The 19,635-nt window shown below is 46.4% G+C and overlaps 1 protein-coding gene across 4 annotated transcripts in view; it reads left to right on the top strand.

Annotated features, from left to right (window-relative positions):
* CALN1 (calneuron 1) overlaps positions 1-19,635 on the top strand; it is a 118,255-nt gene that overhangs the window by 11,693 nt on the left and 86,927 nt on the right. For all 4 annotated transcript variants that reach the window (XR_003989564.1, XM_030472715.1, XM_030472716.1 and 1 more), the window contains exon 2: positions 2,860-2,984. Coding sequence is in view for 3 of the 4 variants with exons in the window: in XM_030472715.1 (XP_030328575.1) it covers positions 2,867-2,984 (118 nt within the window). In the remaining variant the exon portion in view is untranslated. The remainder of the gene's footprint in view (positions 1-2,859; positions 2,985-19,635) is intronic.

Here is a 19,635-nt window from a genome sequence, read left to right as displayed (position 1 = left end):
CAGCTCTGTAAAACGGAGCAAGAGCTGGGGCATCTTCCCCGTTCCCATCCAGAGGAAGGCTGTCCACACTGCTGCAAGTTTAATGTGATGAAGAGACAGAAAGCTGTCGCACCCTGCGCTCCAGCATGAGCATTTGCTGCTGACCGAGCACTAGGTGTGGGATGGATCCCATCAGCACCAGTGTGAGTTTTCCCAGGGTCTCAGCTGACACTGGAAGGAGCGGCCATAGGCAAGCTTAAGGTTACTGTGTTTCTAATATGGACATTTTGGCTAAATTCAAAATGAGCCTGGACTGGTCTGGCTGTGCTGGGGGAGACCTCTTGTTTCCAGACAGGCATTGGGCACCTACGTATTTCCGTTAAGCTTTTTATATGTTTCAACATAGGGTGATTTGCAAAACATGGTGCTTTTCCTTGTGAACTGCCAAATCCCACACCCTTCATTACCCCTTTTGGCTATTTTTTCCCTCCATGCAAGCTTGGTGTTGACAGCAGGCTCCTGTCCACAGGATGCTGAGTGCTCCTGAAGTGCAGCTGTGCATCCCTGTTTGAACATCTGGTGCTGGAGCTGCTGCTGGTCCATTTTTGAGCATATCTTGTTAAAACTGGAGGCAAGCTTAGAGCTGCTGAATTCCCGAAGCTCTGCAGGGTTTCTGTTCAACAATATTGCTATTTAAAAAAAATAATACTCTTAGGTGGTAAAATTTAGAATTTCTCACTGTCAGATATCATGGGTCATCCCCCCGCCCCTACTAAAATGTATTACAGGATCTCAGGTGGGAGCTGATTTGAAGCGCTTTAGCCCTCCGGGGAGATGCATTGTCATTTTTTTTTTAAATGGCTATAGAAGCAAAGGCAGAGAAAGTGGCTTCTGAAATGCTTTAGTGCACCTGAATCCATGGCTTGCAGCTACCCCATGGTGGGTTAAGCTCCCTTCACCCAGGGCAGTCCTCAGCCCCATGGGCTCATCTCACGCTGCATTTGCAGTACAAGCTTACCCCGTCTGGGCTGCTGCAGGTGTTATATTTAAATCTCTTTATGCAATAGGGTTTGAAAATCAGCGTAATTGCTTTTACATTGGGCGTGTGATTATTGGGAGAAAACATGGAACGGTTGTTGCCTGAATACTCTGAGGTGGGACTGGAAGCTAAGGAAGATGGTGCAACGGGCTGGAAGTGCCTCTCCAGCCCCCTGTTTGTTGGGACCTAGAGCGGTACCAAAGCTGGCATCGCCTATGGGTCTCCCTATGGGTAGGTAAAGTTCCTGTCTTGGTGCAGAGCACTGTCACAGTGAGCAGTATATCAGAATGAAATACATTAATTGGCAGTGCTGGGAAATTACAGCTAGGCTTAATGAAAAAGAAAACCTTGTTTACGATTTCTAATGCGCTGCTGAAGAAACTGGCTCCCAAATAAAAATACTTAAAATTACGATTAGGATTTATTTACATAATTACTGCAAGAGAAATTCTGGGTACGTGCTAAGCAGTGCAAGAGAAACCTCATGGCTTTTCTTCTTTGCTTTCCTGTGTCTCGAGGTTAGTTTGCTCTTGGTGAGTCTATTAAAGCTTCTACTAACTCAGTGAGGCAAGAAGGCATTTGTTACAAAATTAATGCATATATATGTGTGTATATATTTTCTCTGTTGACTGTGGTAAGAACATATGGCTGAGTAAGAGCCAGATCATCCTTGTAATTGTAGTGTTGGCTGGAGAATGATTCAGTAGGTGGCACTTATCTCTTTATGGCAAAGCAAATGTGGCTGTAGTGAGAACGCCCTTGGAGTTTGTTACCAAGGGGCTTTGTCCCCCACTGGTACGAGTGAGATCTGCCAAAGTTGCCATAGAAATTTATCTTAATGGTCTGTTCCAAACCGTACTGCCCAGTGTGTCCTGGCCATCTTCCAGCCCCTGCAGAAACCCTGGGCCAGATCCTCGGATGATGCCTGGGTGGCTCTGTTGACTCTGCTGATTTATATCTGCTGGAAATGTACAGCAGAAATTGCAATAGACCCATGATGGGGCTGCGCTGATTGAAACCAGCCAAGGGGATGACAAATCTTCCTGTTAATATTTCAATTGACTTTGGCAAACTTGCCTCTTTCTTGTGTATCCTAAATCAATGTGTAAGTGCTGCTGACAGTAATTTCCACTTTTGTCTTGCAGATGGTTGCCCTTCACCAGGCTGCGGTGTTTATACCTGCTAAGTTTGCAAACACTTTTCTGCTACAGCCTCCCATTGAGCAGTATTTTTCTTTAGCTGTCATATTTGTGAGATGAAAATGTTCTTTGTTGGGCCCAGCCTGAATGTGAATTTTCTTCTTTCAGTGAGGGCCACTGAAATCTGGAGCGGTGGTGCAACTAGCATCTTGATCAGCAGGATGCTCTAGGTGGGGGATTTGAACTGTCTTAGGGGTCTAGATGCTCCAAAGCAGGGTCTGAGAGCTGGTGTCCAGACTCTTTCAAAGTCCTGCTGCTGGATCCTGTGACTTTTCAGTTGCATGTCAATGTAGACCCCTATGCACTCCATAATTATTAGCACGTAGCAAATCTTGAGGCTGAAAGCTGCAGTATGAGTGCTGGAGCCTCATAGGCCTAAGGCACTGCTGTTCTGTCTCTGTAAATTCTTGTTTGGCATAAAGAAGAAGCTGCTGCTTTTCTGTTTGTTTGTTTAGCCCCTGTCTTCTAGGCGCTAAATAAAATCTGCAATCCATCAGTCATGCACCCAACTTCAGTGTGCATTCCCTAGTATAGGATGCTTTGGTCCAGCTACTCTTTCAAGGCAGGCTATTGTACTGTTCAAATAAAATAAAGACAAATAATCAAAATAAGCCTTTCTCTTCCCATTTCTCTTGTGCCCAGGGAGAAGATGCCATTCCACCATGTAACAGCTGGCTTGTTGTACAAAGGCAACTACCTGAATCGCTCACTCTCCGCTGGCAGCGACAGTGAACAGCTAGCAAATATCTCTGTGGAGGAACTAGATGGTGAGCCTTGTGGTTTTCCAAAGGGAGCTGGGAATGGGGGAAGGCTCATTTTCACCTTCTCTGTAATGTTGTCATGCAATTACCGGAGGTATTGTCCCTGTGAAGCAAGGAGCAAAAGGCAGGTCAGAAGTGAGATGGCTCAGCAGGTCAGGGACAAAGAAAAGGTTCTCACCAAAGTTATGTTGACAGCTGTAGACTACACCCTCAGATTTTGTCCTTCTGCCTAGGAATAAGGCAGCTTTTTGAAAGAGTAAGGCTGCTTTTGATGGGCAAAACTTTGCAAGAGAAAAAGTTAGGTTAATATCTTTTTATAAAGATGTCTGTCTTTAGCCTTTCCTGGGAACCTGCAGGGCTGAATCTGTCTTCCTATCAGGTCTTCTCATCTGCTTTGTGGCCTTTCAAAAGTAAGGTTTCTCTCTGTGTTTCAATATAACAAAATGCACAGAGGTGGCTTCTGGCTTAAGAAGCTGGCAAGAGCTTTAAAACTCCCTTTTCAAGGTCAGTGATTGGGAGCGCAGACCTCAGGCTGGCAAAGGCTATCAGGAAGGTTGTCCACATCTGCTGTCTGTAGGATCCCATCATTTCCTCCATGGAAGCTTGTTGCTGCTAATCCCTTCTGCCCAGCAGACAGGATGTGAGGCTGGGTAGACTCCCAGTCTGGTTCATGGTGGGAAGGTCTCTTTCATAGGCAATTTGTGGCTCACTAGGGGCACTTCTAAGCAAAAGTTAATACTGTTGACAGCTGGTCTTTGAGGGCTGTGGAACAAATTGAAGCTCTTGGTTTGCTTCCCAGTGGGCATTTGGTACAAGCCATGATCATAATCATATCTATTGAGAATTTGATGAGGAAATGAGCAAGGGAATAGTGCGAGGGGGAAATAGGCCTTCCAGGACAGTTGGAGGTGTTCTGGCAAAACAGAAGGCCAACATTTCTGCTCACCCTCCCTGTTTTCACTTGTGCTTCGATAAAGCAGACCTTAGTTTTCAAGCCTTTTCAACTCCGAGCTTTTGGAGTTGTTTTTGTGAGTGTTACATTAATTTATCTTTAATAGTACAAACAGTGTTTTCTGAGTATTTGTAACTGCTTGTCTTCTTCCGAATGAGTATATGCTGACATGCAGCTCAAGTGAGAGATGAAATGTGAGAAACCACTTTCAGTGCAGCTTAGTTAAGACCCCAGGAACACAAGGACTGCAGAGGCATCTTCTGGGTTCTTCTACTGGGTTACAAGTGCTTTGCTTGAAGTTTTATGTTGTTGGGCAGAACTGAACTGGCTTAGCTTCTGTGCATCCCATAGATGACAAACTACATTGCAAGGTAAAGATTAGTTGTTCCTATTCAGGATGACAGGGGTTGGCTCAGCAGACAGGAGAATGTTGATGAAGTCTTGCAGTTTATTTCAAATGAGAACAAGAGGTATTCTGCTGTGCCTACCCTGATTAGAGCATGTCTGCTGCAATTGCCTTTGAGATTTGCAGGCAACTGTCAAGAGCCGATTCAAATGGCATCAGGGCTGCAACACACTGTCAGGGCCATCCCAGCGCATGAGGGAAACTTGTTTTTGATTTGTTCTCCTGCTGTTTGCATGGAAATGGTCTGTGGCTGGACATGGGAAGGAAGCCCAGTCTCATTTCCATCCTTCCTGTGTCTCCCTGCTGTCAGCCCAAGCCACATCGGGCAGTCTGCAAGCTCTACAAGCCCTCTCGGCATCGCCTTCCCACTGACACCTCCAGGGTGGGAGCTGTGGGAGAGAGCAGAGCACAGCCCCATGGCCAGGCCCACCTTCCCCAAGGAGAAACCAGTACTTCAGAGGCTGTGCATCGTTTCCTTTAATTAATGGCTAATGAAGGGAATGTGGTGTAGAGGAGCTACCTTTTGAGAAGGCAGCAGCCGAGTTGCTGTTAACCTGAGTGCCGCATCCATTTAATGTGGTTGGTGCCCCATTATGACTGTGCTACTGAACTGGAGAGCAGCAGTTCATTCATCTCTGTTCACAAAGAGTACCCCCCTCATTCTTCAGGAGCATGGTTAGAGCTCTTTAACTAATCATTCATTTATTCTCTGGCTGTTAAGCACAGGCTTCCTGTTAGAATTTAGTCACATTTTTTTTCCTGACACGCTTTTGCTTTAGCAACACCTATTTTCAAGGGCTTTATGTCTTTGCCATGAAGATATGCCCCAATTCTAATCCTAGCAGAGAAAAGCTCAACCTCAGACCATTTTTTTCCACCTCTAAACACAGAAGTGGTACTGAATTGATTCGTGTCTGCTAAAGCCAGAGTAGCTTAAGAAGCTGGAGATGCTTTTCTGTTTGTCAGCTACCAGCGTACAGCCTAGCCACTGGAAATTGTATGTAATATGAGGTCAGCAGTCACAACTTACTGTGTTCTGTCACTAATACATGATCAGTGCCTAGGTGTGCTGGTAATTGGTGACTATACCACTGTTTCCTGCCCAAACCCAAACCAGAAATGGTCTTTATGTCTTTAAGCAAAAAATATCTCAGAGTGAGTAACAAAATGTTCTTCCTTGAGAAGTTAATGTCAGTCTATGGGAGCTTTGTGGCTATATCAATCTGTGATAGCTCAATGCCAATAATGTACTTGCATTTAATCTTACAGGCTGGGAAAGAGATGCCAAATTCTCCTTGGTTTCTATTTCTATGAGATTTTTGCCCCAAGGGAGTTCCAGCTTATTGAGAAATGCCAGTCACACACATTAAATTATTAAAGGTTTGAAGCTGGAGAAGTCAGTGGGAATTTTCTATAATGTTCCTCTGTACTTAAGGCTCCAACAAGTGCCTTCTTTGTTGGGGAAAGCAATGCAGGTTTTCAGATGTACACACACTGTTGAGAGCTCAGGGTGCTGATCTGCCTCTCCTCCAACTGGTTATTTTTCCCTGCTATGAAAACTTTTCTGACTTGCATCAGCCATCTGTCGACTTTAACACCGCTTTAAATACTATGCTGGCAGCAAGGAAAGAGGCTGGAGAGATAGCAGGTCACTCTGCTGATGGCTTGTCTCTTCCTAGCAGCGGTGTTTGCTATTTGCAGTTCTGTAGTAGCGTGAGGCTTTTTAGAAGCTGTCACTGTCACAGAGGGAATTAACTTGCAGAAGGCTGTATTAGGTGATACTTAGCTTTGTAACATAAAGTAAATGACGGAGTAGAAAGTGGCAGGCCATCCATAACCTGTCTCTTGGGGACCATAAAGTATATAGTGGGGTCTCAGATGGATGTTATTGCCATATGCTTAGTGGTTTCTATGCATGGGATTATAAATTTAGGCTGGAACTGTTTTACATATAGATTTTCTGGCTATTGTTGGTTGGCATAAAATTGTGGCACAGTTTGTGCATACTCTGTGGTTTCCACATCCCTTTTAAAACCAGCTTCTGTCTTCACATTCTGAACAGCTAGGCGTATTTTTAATAAAAAATGGTGGATGGAAATAATCATGTCAAGCTTGAGTCATCCACCTCCATAGGCTCTATCTAAAGGGTATTGTCAGGAGGTAAAAACATTTCCATAGTAGGAATCTGACAAATATCACCTGAAGGGAGGCACATGCATTTTAAGTAGGCTTTGCAAAAAGTGCCCGTGAAATGTGTGCTAGTCAGTACCTTGCAAAGAAAAGCCAAATGTGAACCATAGTGGCAGCTATTTGTCCAGAAAGGCATCCTGATAAATCCTTACCTGACCCAGATTCCTTTGAAATCAGCAGTGCCCATGCAGGAGGAAATGTTGCTGCATGGCAGCAGGACAGCTATTGGCATATGGTGCCTTACACCATGTAGCCCCTGCCCTAGGTGGGATCTGTGGTATCTACAAGGCTTTTTCTAGGTTGGGAGATGGGGTTTTTTGTGGTTGTAGACATCTACCTAGCCTGCTTAATGCAGTCCTTAAGGTTGAGATCCAGAGTGGAAATGCCATGGTTTTGCCTGCCTAAACTGGAGATGTCAGCAGAGCAACACATGAAATGGGGGCAAAACTGCTGGCTGTGGGAGCTTGGCGTGCAGTGGACTTCAAGGCAGGAATCTGGAGACTTCCTTCACCAAGGGACTTTTCTGTTGTTATAGATTATACACCCATTGCAGGATGTGTACCTCTTTTCTGCTTATTCCCAGCAACCACCCCTCTGTCACCTGCAGAAGCCCTTAACTGGGTCACTCTTCCCTGGGCTCCTGTGTAAAAGTCAACCATGAGCAGCTTCAGCATATACTGGGAAACAGCTCCTGGAGTAATTCAAAGGTCATGGTTAAATGATGCCCATATGGATTTTAAATCAACAGTTGTCTCTGCAATGCCCATAATGCAGGCAATGCCAAGTTGCTTAAGGTGTGTTGGGGCTGCAGGTGATTCTGGAATCCCAGCATCACGGTGAGGTGGTCTGTCATAGGGCTGATGACTTACTGGGTCCCTGCTGCAGGGGACATCAGGAAAGATAGCCCCACATTACAAACACAGCTATGCCATCCTAGCCCTGCCTCTGAAAATAAGGCCCAAATCAGGGGTGTTTACCCTCTTGTGCATGTCTGATATGATGATTCTTGGATGTTGTAAGTCCTGGGAAGGGAGGGACCACGATGCTGTCACCATGCCGTCTTGTTTGGGACTTGTTATTCAGCAGAAACCCCGTGAGCCACAAGGATTGTGGCTGATCCAGATTCTAGTTCTCTCTTGTGTTATCAGAGAGGCTTGATACACAGTCCCTTGCTTCAGGAGAGTCAGGGCTGCTGTGCAGCTCCTCGTATCTCCCTCCAGGTGCTGAGTTTTCTCCGGGTCTGCTTGTTTGCTAGCGGAGATTTTGCTCCTGCTGATGGGCACAGGAGGCAGAGAGGTAGGCAGATTCCGTCCAGCCTCAACAGCCAGCTGCCTGCACCGTGTCGGCAGCTGAGGCTGATTATCTTTGGTGTCTCAGGTGAGATCAAATGGTGTTTTGGAGAAGCAATGTGCTCCAGAAGGGAAACCCAGGGGGGAGAGTCATTAGTCACTTCACTGACTCATGTAACAGCAACAGGCTGAGTCTGCTCCGCTCGGCTTTTTGTCCATGGGAAGGAAAAAAAAACATTTGGAAAAGGGGAAAGACAACCAAAGATGAAAGAGCATCCTGCTGGTGAGGAAGGAGTTGCAAGGATATTCTCTTAGGAGACCTACCATCTGGTCTGGTGTGCTGGGGTAGAGCCACCCCGGGGTGCTCTGGATTTGTGCATGGGTCTCCAAGTCCATGCAAGCAGCCTGTTGATTAAGTGGATGAAACTGTATAAAGCTCTTTTTCTCTTTTGCAGGGTTCTTTTTAAAGAGAGGTTTATCCACAGTGTCTCTGCTGTGAGTGATCATGGCTGGAAATGGAATAATTTCTGTCTTATGTTGGGCTTTATTAGTGTTTCATGTCTCTGAATATAAAACTGTGGCATCACAAATCTTCCGTGGACAAAAGCAGCTGTATCTTCACTTCTGTTGAGCTCCTGCTCATTTTCCAGTTATGTATTTTAATTACAGTGTGGGTTTCCTTGGGACTCGGTAGTTTCAGTCTCCATTTAAAAAAACCCTAAAAACTGGTGCAGTATTAATATTCTGCAGAGTACTGTTTTATTGAAAAGTGCACATTTACTCCAGGCGGTGCATGGCCAGTGGAGGAGCAGAGTTGTTGATGGAGAAATTGTGGGTACCTGTCCCAGGCTGTGTGCTGGCTCAGCCCTGATGACATTCAAGGGAATTCACTGGGGCAGAAATGTGCAGTTGTAATTCACTGTGGTCTGCCCCAGCCTCAGCAGTAGCCTCCATTGTCAGCATTGACTGGAGAAGCCAGCAGACGTGAGGCTCCTGCCCCACTGCAGTGCATTAGGATGGTCTCAGTTCCCCTGCCCTGGCTTTGAGAAGCTGAAATTAGTAGCACTTCCCACTCCAAACAGGCAAAAATACCTCATGGACACCCAAAGCGGCTGAGCACAAGGAGGTCTGGCTCCTCTGGGCTTCACCTGAGAGTAAGGCCATGTCTTGAGGGTTTTAGCTGCTACATTGCCTTAGGCACCAGTATGCCTTGAAGACGAGCAGTGGGTTTTCTCCAGCACTAGAGATCCTCAGCAGGAAGGTGGCAGAAAGCTATCGACTGGGGGAAAACCTCCAGAACATCAAATATTTCCACCCTCTAATGCATTACAGCCCAAGCCCTACATTGTGGACTTTGCGCCAGTACTTTGGCAGGTTAATTACTCAGGAGGACAAATGGGGTTTTGGGTGCAGCCTTGGGAAGGGCTTGCAGAAGCTCTGTTCATCCCGCCTCTGCCAAGGGGGATGTGTCACCTGGACTCGATGCCCCCAAATACGAAAACAGGCATCAGCATTGTCTCTGAGGAAAGAGTCCTTACAGCAAGAGAGTATAAATAAAATGAGATTGGCTGCCAACAAATTAGAGTTACAGGGACGCCATCTGGACAACAATTAAAGAGATTGTTTGAGCTCCAGCTATGCTGACATAGTTGTAGGAACTGGCTGATGAGCAAGTGAGTTACTCGTGCTGGATATTCAGATACCCTTGGTCTGAGGCTTGAGGGTTTCTGGCTTGTAGTGGAGAAGGGGACTCTATGAGCTGGAAGAAGATAGTTTTGGGGAGACGGGTGCAGACTGTGTCTTCATCCAGCTCCTTCCAAATCTGCTGATTTTGTCTCTCACTGCAGAGATGCTGCCGAGGCCCTGGTGCTCCCTGACATGCCCTGAATCCTGCCTGACCGGTGCTCCTCGCAGCCCTTTCGGATGCTGCCCATTCGCTTGGGAGCTGGGTTTGTGCTCTCGGTGGAGCAAGCTGATAACTCACTGCCTGCATTGCCTCAGGCCATGGGAACAGAGCAAATTCAGATCAAGAGCTAAACATGCTTTAAAAGGCATTTAAATCTTGCTGTGACACGTTTATACAAATTTTAATATGGATTTTTAATTTTTTATGCAAGCTTCTAGACTGGATCATTTATTTTACAAGTCCCTTCAATCCCTTGCCTTAAAAGCCAGGCTTTAGCAAGTGGCTCCGATTCTAGTGAATGTTTCTTTGTGGACTCAGGAGTCTCATCTTTACATTACTGCTCTGGAAATGTACTTCCTAGGCAGTGGCTTTTAGCTGTGCACGGGCGAAGAGGGGCCGGGATAGAGTCACTGCAGCCCAGACCCATAAGGATGTGGCACACACCCAGGGACCAAAACCAAAGGAGGCTAAATGCCTCTGTCTCCCCTATTTTCCAGATGAAGGCACAGGAGAGCTGTGGTTACAGCGGGGTGGTTGTGTGTTGGACAGTGTCTGCAGAGCCAGCAAAGTGGCCACTTCCCAGCACACCTTTGCATGCTGGTCCAGCTCCCAGTGAGCTCATTTGGGATGCAGTCAGTCTGTCCAGAGCATCTTCCCCTGGCAAAGGGAGACCTTAGGCATCTCCTCCATGGCACTGAATAGGTCACTATTTGTTTCCTTTCCTACAACCTCCTTATTGGTGCTGGGCTCAGGGCTGATATGTGGCTTGAAAAAGGCCTGGACAAGCTGCTGTTAGAGTGAGTTGGGAGATGAATGGCTCAGCACGCCAGTGAATCCCAGCAGCACAGGCCTGAGTGAGAGGACTCAAGTGCTGGCCTGGATGGTTGCAAAGTGCAGGAGCAGGATGGACCTGAAGGTCTCATGAGCACTGCCAGTTATCTGGTTGCACAGACAGTGTCTTACAGTTAGTCAGCATCAGGCTTTGCAAGTCCCTTCTTTAATTACCATGATAATACTTTAATACTTAAGGATTTTGAGGTTATCTTGATGCTCTGCATGCTGTACATGGGCTCTTTTCATGGTTGTGGTGCTGTGGACTCTCAGGTGTCCCTCCAAGTTGTGGAGACTGAAATTTCAGCCAGGCTGTGTTAGTTCATTCTGTCTTTCAGCACATCAGCTTTAATCAAGTCATAGCAAACCATCAGCAAACCTGAATTAATTCCCTTGTCTCCACTGGAGCAGGCACCTCACCAAAGTGCAGACATCTGCAAAAGGCCTCTGTTCTGCACTGCATCTGGAGGCTTTCTATAGAGGAATATGCAGAAACAGTTTTGCACCCTAAATAATGAGGTTTAGGGGTTAGATGTACATAAGCAGAAGCTGGAGTCCAAGTATCTATTTGTAGCTCTTCACTGGGGTGGTTTGGGTATCACTGATTTTTGTGTGCCTCAGTTTACCCAGCAGCAGCGATACTTTTGAAGGGGGAGCAGAGTGATACGTCCACCACTGCTTGGGGTGCTGCCAGACCTCTGGGTCAAGCATCATCTGTGGATCTTGCTCCCCATGAGCAACGGCCTTGCTTTGACTCCCCAGTCCCCTGCCACTGTGCCTCTGGTCACAAATGAGCCTGTTGGTGACATGGGTGGGGAACTGGCACAGAGGATACTGTCTTGGCACAATGCTGCTGCAGAAATGACAAGGAGAAAAACTCAGTGATCCAGAGAGGGTTTCACCTGGCTTGTTTGAACGGATTTTTTTCCAAATGCCGTTCAAAGCAATGCAAAGTCAAGGTCAGTGCTCCTGGCCTTGGTTTGGCTGTCGGGGCATCTGCTCACTGGTACCCAACAGCATCCTGGTCCTGCTGTGCTCCTGGGCAGCAGCCATCACCCCCAGCTGCTCTTCATGAACCCTCTCTGCCCTGTTCTGCTGACGGTGCTTGTGGTCCCTGTCCTCTTGCCCCTGCTTGTGAGAAAAAAGCCTTTATCTTTCTGAGGATGAGGCCAGCGGCTTGGCAGAGCAAGAAGCCTCTTTGCAGGGTGCTAATGATGGAGGCAGTCAACAGTAATGCAGGGAACTAGACAAACCAGCCTGGCCATCTTCTCCCTCTGGCTGGAAATCTCTGTTCCCCAGTTTTCCTTGCCCATCTCCTTGCTGAGACCATCTCAGCCCTACTTGAGATGCAAAATAGGTGCAAAAGCCAGGCTTATTGCATGAGCTGTGTAAGGATGCTCCCTCCCAGGATTTGCACAGGATGGTTTCCCAAAAAGTCAGAGCAGGGAAAGGAAAGAGGAGAGGAACAGAGAACAGCACGGGAGGCTGTACTGCACCAGGAGGGGGCAGGATGGGTGCTGGGTGGGAAGGAGCGGAGGGGCAGAGGGCAGAATTTGGAGCCAGAGAGGAGGTGAGAGGATGGGCAGCATCCAGTGTTGGATTTGCTGTTCCCAGAGCTAAACGTGCTGGCAGCCAGAGCCATGTGCAGCAGTTGTCAGCTTTTGCAGAACCCTGTGGCCACAGCCAAACGGGTACAGGGGGACGGAGCAGGAGCCCAGTGGGGGAGCACTGCTTTTTCAGCTTGACTGGCTTTGGCAACATCAAAGACGATCAGTACAGACCCTTTGAAGTCAGACTTAGCTCCTGCCTTGTGTGAAAACAAAGCAGTGCAAATCTCCCAGGGTGACCATGATGTTCTGAGGAGGTGGGTGCTGCACAGGACTGCAGCGAGGACCAGGCAGGTACAGTGATGCTCCTGAGCACACTGGTGAGGCACAGCCAGAGTTCAACCCCTTTGATTTCCGCTCTGACGCTTGATGACAGGGGTGTGTCCAGGAGCCCAAGGGGTGCAGCAAAGCTCACCAGCGCCAGGCAGAGAGTGGCAGTTCATAAAACGCTTTGGGAGCCTTCGGTGCCAGGGCAGCCACCGCAGTGAGGGTGCAAGGGCTCAAATCACTGCAGTTCCAAAGACTGGTGCCAATCTGGCTCAGAGTTTTCACTCTCCAAATGAAATGAGTTAAAACTATGCCGGGTTTTTTTCAGACAATGGTCAGACCAAGGTCTTGCACCTCCCAAGTGGCTGGGTGATGTTGCTCCATTCAAGGCTGTGCTACCAGTGCAGCAGAGAGGGCTCAGACAAGGACGGTCTGGGTCACCATGTTCCTTCCACCATGTGCTTTTGTGGAGGATGAGCTGAGTCAGGACCTTGCTGTCTGCCTTGGTCTCCTGTTTATCTCCACACTGAACAACCGTTGTGCCCTGGATCCGGCTGAGAGGACAGAAAGAGAGGGATTGTGTGGTGCTGTTGGGATCAGTGGCAGGACCCATGTAAGCATCACGTGAAGCAACACTCATTATGAGTTGTGACATGAGATCACAAACTTCAGCGTCCTCCAGGAGCCGGTACACAAAGTCCTGGCTTTCACATTCAATGGAAGGAAAAGTAGATAGGATCAAACATCCCTCTGGAATTTGAATAGATTTGGCAAGTGGTGGATTGCTCAGTCCCACCTGTGTCCTGCCTGGAGCTGGGGTGTAGCAGGCAGCTGGCTTTCAGAAACCTTAGCATTTGGATTTTTCCATCTTCAGTATTGCAGAGCAACACAAAGTCTCTTAAAATGGTTCCTTTATTTTGATAAAAATTCCATAAGAAACAAACAAACCAAGAAAAAACCCCAAAGTCTTGGTAGTAAAAGATACTTATGTCTGATGTTCCTGAATGCACATCGTTAGCATGTCATTTAAGAAAAGTCCCTCTTTCTAAATAAGCCATTAGCACACAAGCCTATTAGCAACATGTGGGATGAGGCAGTATCTTGTATTTTAGGATTATTCTTTTGGGCAATTTCTATTTAATTTGCTAGGAAACACAAATCTCATTACTTTTCTTTCAACTAAATCTAATCCAGGGCATGAGATTTTGTGAATAGGTTTGGATGGGGTGGAGGAAAGAAACATGGCTGTGTAACTGATTGTAATTGCTCTTACTTCCTGAAGGTAAAGAAGATTTGAAGCATTTTTTTTTCCTCAGCAATTCTTCATGTTTGCACATAAGGAGTAAATTGTGCTTTGCAGGGACACAGTAATTTCTGCCTTTGAAATGCGAAACTGTGTTTGCCAATGTGTCTGATGGATGAAATGTCCATCACAAGTACTTAAATGCAGCTTGTCACTGCTTTGTAAATTGGATTTCAGTGTTGCAAAAGGAAAAATGAAGAAATAGAGAGAGAGTTGGAGGATATTGCGGAAACCACTTTGGCCCTCGGGGAGGTGGACAATGGGCTCAGGTTTCCCTCTAAAAGCACCAGAGGGAACATTGTCCCTGGTTGCACAAGCTGCAGGAACTGAGTCTGGGTCTAACCATGAGAATTCAAAGCCCTAGGACAGGTATTACCTTCCAAACTCAGCTGTGCAAATATGGGATTTTTCAGTTCACCAGCAGTTAAAACCAAAAATAAGAAACAAGAAGGGGGATCCATTTCCATTTGAGCCAAATCAGCACATTTTTATTTTTGCACTTTTTTTCCCTCCATGAATAGGAAGCTGGGAAAAAAAACAATCTCATCTGATCCAAACCAAAGTGTTTCATTTAGAGTTTGAGCTTTTTGAGCTTTATTTCCTGCTCTGAAGGTGTGGCAAACTTGTAGGTTTTGGCTCGCCAAGTCACATGCTTCCGTTAAAATAGTCAAAGCGAAACATTCTCTTTCAGTGATAGCCTGGACACGCACCTCGTGCAGCTGCTGCAAGTTGATGAAGTGTTTCAGAGGGGCTGAATCTGTGTTTTAGGTGAAAACACTTCAGGAGACAAATCGTCTTGTTATGTTTCTTCTCCAGCCATGGCAAAGGCAAGGCGTTGTTTGTGGTGGGATGAGAAGGAGGTTTGGGCAAGGGCCTGCAGTGATCCATCCCAGTCACTGGCAAAGGATCCCTAAATTGGTGGCATCATGACTGGGTCATCTTGAGACTTTGTGTCCTTGGGGTCTTGCATTTCAATGCAACTGTCATAGAGGTGGTCTCAGAAGTGAGACCACTCAATTGCTTTGCTGATGAGCTCCCATGAGCTGAGCCTGGTCAGCTGGGGAGCCCATGGGGAAGGGGTGGTTCAGCCCAGCAGTGCTTCTGAGCAGTAAAAATAGACAAGGTTTGGTTTGGATTGAGATGCAAAAAGACGATATTTCCCCCACACCCGCACCCCCCTGCCCACCCCATTTTGGGTCTGTGTAAGGGGTTAGGTACCTAATGACTTCTTCAGAGTTCATTCCAATTGCCTTCCAGGCTTGTTTCTCAATAGCTTTATTTCATTATATTCCCCATCTTCTGAGTTTTTTTTGCTTCTCGCTTTCATTTTTCACTATAAAGGTTGCAATATATGAGCCGAGGAAATGGAAGCAAAGCAAATAAAGAGGCTGGTTAAATACAGGGCTCTGGAGGGAGGTTCTGGCTGGCCTTGGGCTCTGCTGCTGTCCTGCACAGAGGTCCACCAGTTTCTTTTCAGCCTGCCCTTTTTTTTGTTCTAATAATAGCAAACAGGAGATGTGCTTTGGTTTCTGTAACTCCTATCGATAAGGATACAGCTTATGTGTCCCTTTGGGGGGAGAAGGTCACATAATTGTCTTTAAACTGGAGAGACATAAATTTGATGGATGGACCATCTGGTGGATAAAGAATTGGCCACATGCAGGGAGTCATGGTCAACGGCTCAATGTCCAAGTAGAGACCGGTAAGGAGTGGTGTCCCTCAGGGGTCAGTGTTGGGACCAGTCCTGTTCAACATCTTTGTTGGTGACGTGGACAGTGGGATTGAGTGCTCCCTCAGCAAGTCTGGCGACAATACTAAGCTGGGTGGTTTGGTTGATACGCTGGAGAGAAGGGATGCCACCCAGAGAGACCTTGACATGCTGGAGAGGTAGCCAATGCCAACCTCATGAAGTTCAACAAAGTGAAGTGCAAGGTCCTGTACCTGGGTCAGGGCAATCCCGGGCACAGCTACAGATTGGGCAGAGAAGAGATTCAGAGCAGCCCTGCGGAGAAGGACTTGAGGGTGTTGGTTAATGAGAAATTGAACATGAGCCGGCTTCAGTGTGCGCTTGAGGCCAGAAACCAACTGTATACTGGGTTGCATGAAAAGGAGTGTGAGCAGCAGTTCGAAAGAGGTGATCCTCCCCTTCTACTCTGCTCTCATGTGACCACACTTGGAGCACTGTGTGCAGTCCTGGTGTCCTCAACATAAGAAGGGCATGGAGCTATTGGAGCAAGTCTGGAGGAGGCCACGAGGATGAGCAGGGGATGGAACACCTCCCGTATGGAGACAGGCTGAGAAAGATGGGGCTGTTCAGCCCAGACAAGAGGAGCTGTGTCAAGACCTCATAGCAGTTTCTAGTATCTGAATGGGGGCTACAAGGATGCTGGAAAGGGACTCTTCATCAGGGACTGTAACGATAGGACAAGGGGTGATGGGTTTAAACTTAAGGAGGGGAAGTTCTTCCCTGTGAGGGTGCTGAGGCACTGGCACAGGGTGCCCAGAGAAGCTGTGGCTGCCCCATCCCTGGCAGTGTTCAAGTCCAGGTTGGACACAGGGGCTTGGAGCAACCTGCTCTAGTGGGAGTTGTCCCTGCCCGTGGCAGGGGGTTGGAACTGGATGATCTAAAAGTCCTTTCCAATCCAAACCAGGCTGTGATTCTATAATAAAAATGCAGAACTGTATTGGATTAGATGAGTGCCTTTCACTTAAAAAGCTGTTTATCATTAGCTTTTCCAGGTTTTTAGAGATTTTATTTGTTTTTGAGCAAGTGATTGGAGGAATTTTTCTGCAGGTTAATTTTATTGTATTCTGTAAAACAGTGCAGCAAGTCAAGGCTCTTGGCTGGATTACATGAGCCTGATGGACACCTTGTGTGTGTTGCTATGGCACAAAAGAAGTTTTGCTGGGGGAAACTGCTGACTCCACAGTGCACTGGGTGTTGTTTCTGGTGGTGTTTATTTGCAATAACAGAGCCTGAAGCTGCTGTTTTCAGGTATTTTTTGCAGTTATCGTGCCTCCTAAGGCTTCCCAGGCTGCTTTGCAGCATAAGACCCATTAAGGCAAATGGGCCCTAAACACTTCAGTGTTAAACACTTAAACACTTAACACTTAAAAGTATTAAGGCAAATAAAAAGCTCCTCTGTTAACTTTTGGCCTTGGCAGTGTGTGTTTCTCCATCAGAACAGTGTTTAAAGCCAAACAGTGCACATTCCTGAATTTCCTAATTGCCTGTCTGCAGGCAGAAGCCACCCATAAAGTGTTTCTTGGGAGGAAGAAGGTTGGTGTCCTCCTCCTGGCTGCATGTGTCCATCTGTGCCTGTAAGTACAGGTAATATTGACATCTTTTAGCTGGTAAGGATATGTCAGTTCTTGATGGCACAAAACCCATCCCATCCCATTGCAATGTACCCAAGCCTGTGTGAACAGGCTGGCCCAAGGCTGGTGTGGATGTTTTGACTGACAATTGATGATGGGAAAGAAAGAGGCTCTTTTGAACCTTAGTCCTCTGGGTAATTACCAGTATGATAATTTATGTGGTTCATTAGTAATCAACTTTCTGCATTCCCACTTACCTCTTCCAGCAGTTGTTCATGTGGCCTCTGAGGCTTTCATGGGATGGAAGCAACACAAATTAAAAGAATGGACTAAAAAGAGAAACTCTGAGGCAGGAGAGCTATGAGGCTGGCTGGTTTAGCTCTAAAAGGGATTAAACAAATTAGTTTGATGCCAGCTTTGACGTTTTCTTTCCGTCCACTTTCTACGCCTCCATTGTGGCCTCAGCTCTGCTTGGGCTGATGATGATTTCAGCTCCTTATGAACTTGGTGGGAGCAGGACTGTCTCTGGCCATCCAGAAGTCTAACACAGGCCTTATCCAAAAGCGGGTGAAGAAATCCTGGTGTGGTTCACAGCTGTAGGCAATGGCCATGATTCATTCCCTCACCTGGAGAGCTGATTGAGACTTCTTTAACCCCTGCTGGAGAGATGGGCATTCCTAAAGCATGAGGATGACCCTTGGGAGCTACTAGAGAGCAAGTCAGCCTGTGTAGCTCTGTACAGTAGCTTTTGAGGGGCCCTGAGCTTCCACTTCAGTTTGAAGTTATGTGGGAAAATGCTGGATGGCTGTGACAAGCTTTTATGGATGTCGGCTCAGGGACATGTGTAGGAATCAAGACATAAATACTTGGTGAGTGCTGCAGTGACTTTTTAATTTTAGTGGGAAAACCAGAATGTGGCAGCCAGAAAAAAAACAAACCCCAAAATAGTAGTAGCCCTTTTGGGAAAAGGAAGTGATATTCCACTAAGAACAGCAACCCCAATTAAATGGGAGCCTTTAAAGAAGGCTAGATAAGGATGAGGCAGACTCACACATGGAAAACAGATTTATTGGGGAACTTTTATCTATGTACATATGTCCAAGATGATTTATTTTCTTGCCACAAGCCCAAATTGTCGGTGCTTTGTAAATATTGTGGTTGATGGCTGTAAAAATTTCCGATGAGATCAAGTTGGAAAGCATCATCTGGTCAACCACATTTACCGGAATTGGAGTTTCATTAACAGCTTCAGCACTTGGGTAGGCTTTGGGGGCATGGCCAGGCACATTGCCACCCTTGTTTTAAAAAACCACTGGCAAATGAAGGCAAGGGAGACCTCCCCCAGTAAGACCCTTGTGCTTGGTGGCCTCTTGTGACTCTGTTGGAACAAAAGACTTTTAAAAGCAGGTTTGTGTTACAGCTTGACACAATTTTCCAAGAGAGACAATATATAAATTTCCTGACTGAGATGTGGGAAATGGCTCATGGCTTTGCTGCCATGTTGAACATGACTGTGATGGCTTTGTCTGTGCTTGCATTGCATGGAGTGGGCACGGGTGTCTTGCACCTCTGCAGGGATCCCTGCACCCTTCCCTGCTGTCACCTCTTCTAATATGAATTTTCATCACTTTTTCATATCTCCAAATCTTGTTTTGTTTTGTTTTGACATTAATAAGAAAGAGTTCAGAAAAAGTAGTTTTGGTGTCTACTGTATTTAATTTGCACAAACTTTCATGTGGAGTTTAATTTAGACTGATGAGAGGCAGTTTTATGAGTATAAAACTCCATTAATTACGGATCCTGTCTTAATTATAAATGGCTCTATTTTAAAGTGAGTTGTACAACCAAAATTAAGACTTGGAGCAGTTCAATCAATACAAACATCAATTAGACCTTACTTTGTACTCCAATTAATTTATAAAGCTTCCCAATGAAGTGTAAAAAGTGTGCCACTTTGTACTCCTCTTTCTGGCATTCCTGGGAATCAGGAGGTCTCTGCAGTTTCATTAGCAGCCTCCTAATGATAAGCATGGATGGAATAACAAACCTCCCAATGGTCTGGTTTTTCCCAAATAAACCAACAGAGTTAAGTGCTAAAATGGCCCAACCTGGCACAAGCAAAGGAGAAGATAGAAACTCTTACCAGTGTTCAAATTACATGTGTTTTGGTCATTTGACTGTGGTCCAGTGAACTCTGGGGTCCCTCTGTGGAAAGCACTGTCCCACCAGATCATGACTGCTCTGAGATGCTCCGGGAGGCCCCAGGGTAGAGCATGGTCACTTGTCACAAATATGAACCTATTTAAGACCTGGTTCAGTGTTATCATCCTGATTAAACAAGACAGGCAGAGGCATGGTGCAGTTTGTTTCTCTGCACTGTCTTCAGCAGCTTTGCCCACTTGCAGTATTTGATAATTTAGCTGCTGATTCTGGGAACATGTGTCCTTTACAACCCTTGTTGGAAGCTACAGATCCAGCCCGCCCAAGGAGTCAGGATCTTCTCCTGGGAACTTTGCATTGATCACTTGAATACCAGCTAGCACCTTCAGTCCGTGCTGCAGATGGTGGTGAGAATGAGAGTGCATAAA

Source organism: Strigops habroptila (assembly GCF_004027225.2).
Source record: "Strigops habroptila isolate Jane chromosome 13 unlocalized genomic scaffold, bStrHab1.2.pri S16, whole genome shotgun sequence".
NCBI classification, from domain to species: Eukaryota; Metazoa; Chordata; class Aves; order Psittaciformes; family Psittacidae; genus Strigops; species Strigops habroptila.
Note: the sequence above shows the minus strand (reverse complement) of the source record. Positions and strands in the feature narration are given on the sequence as shown.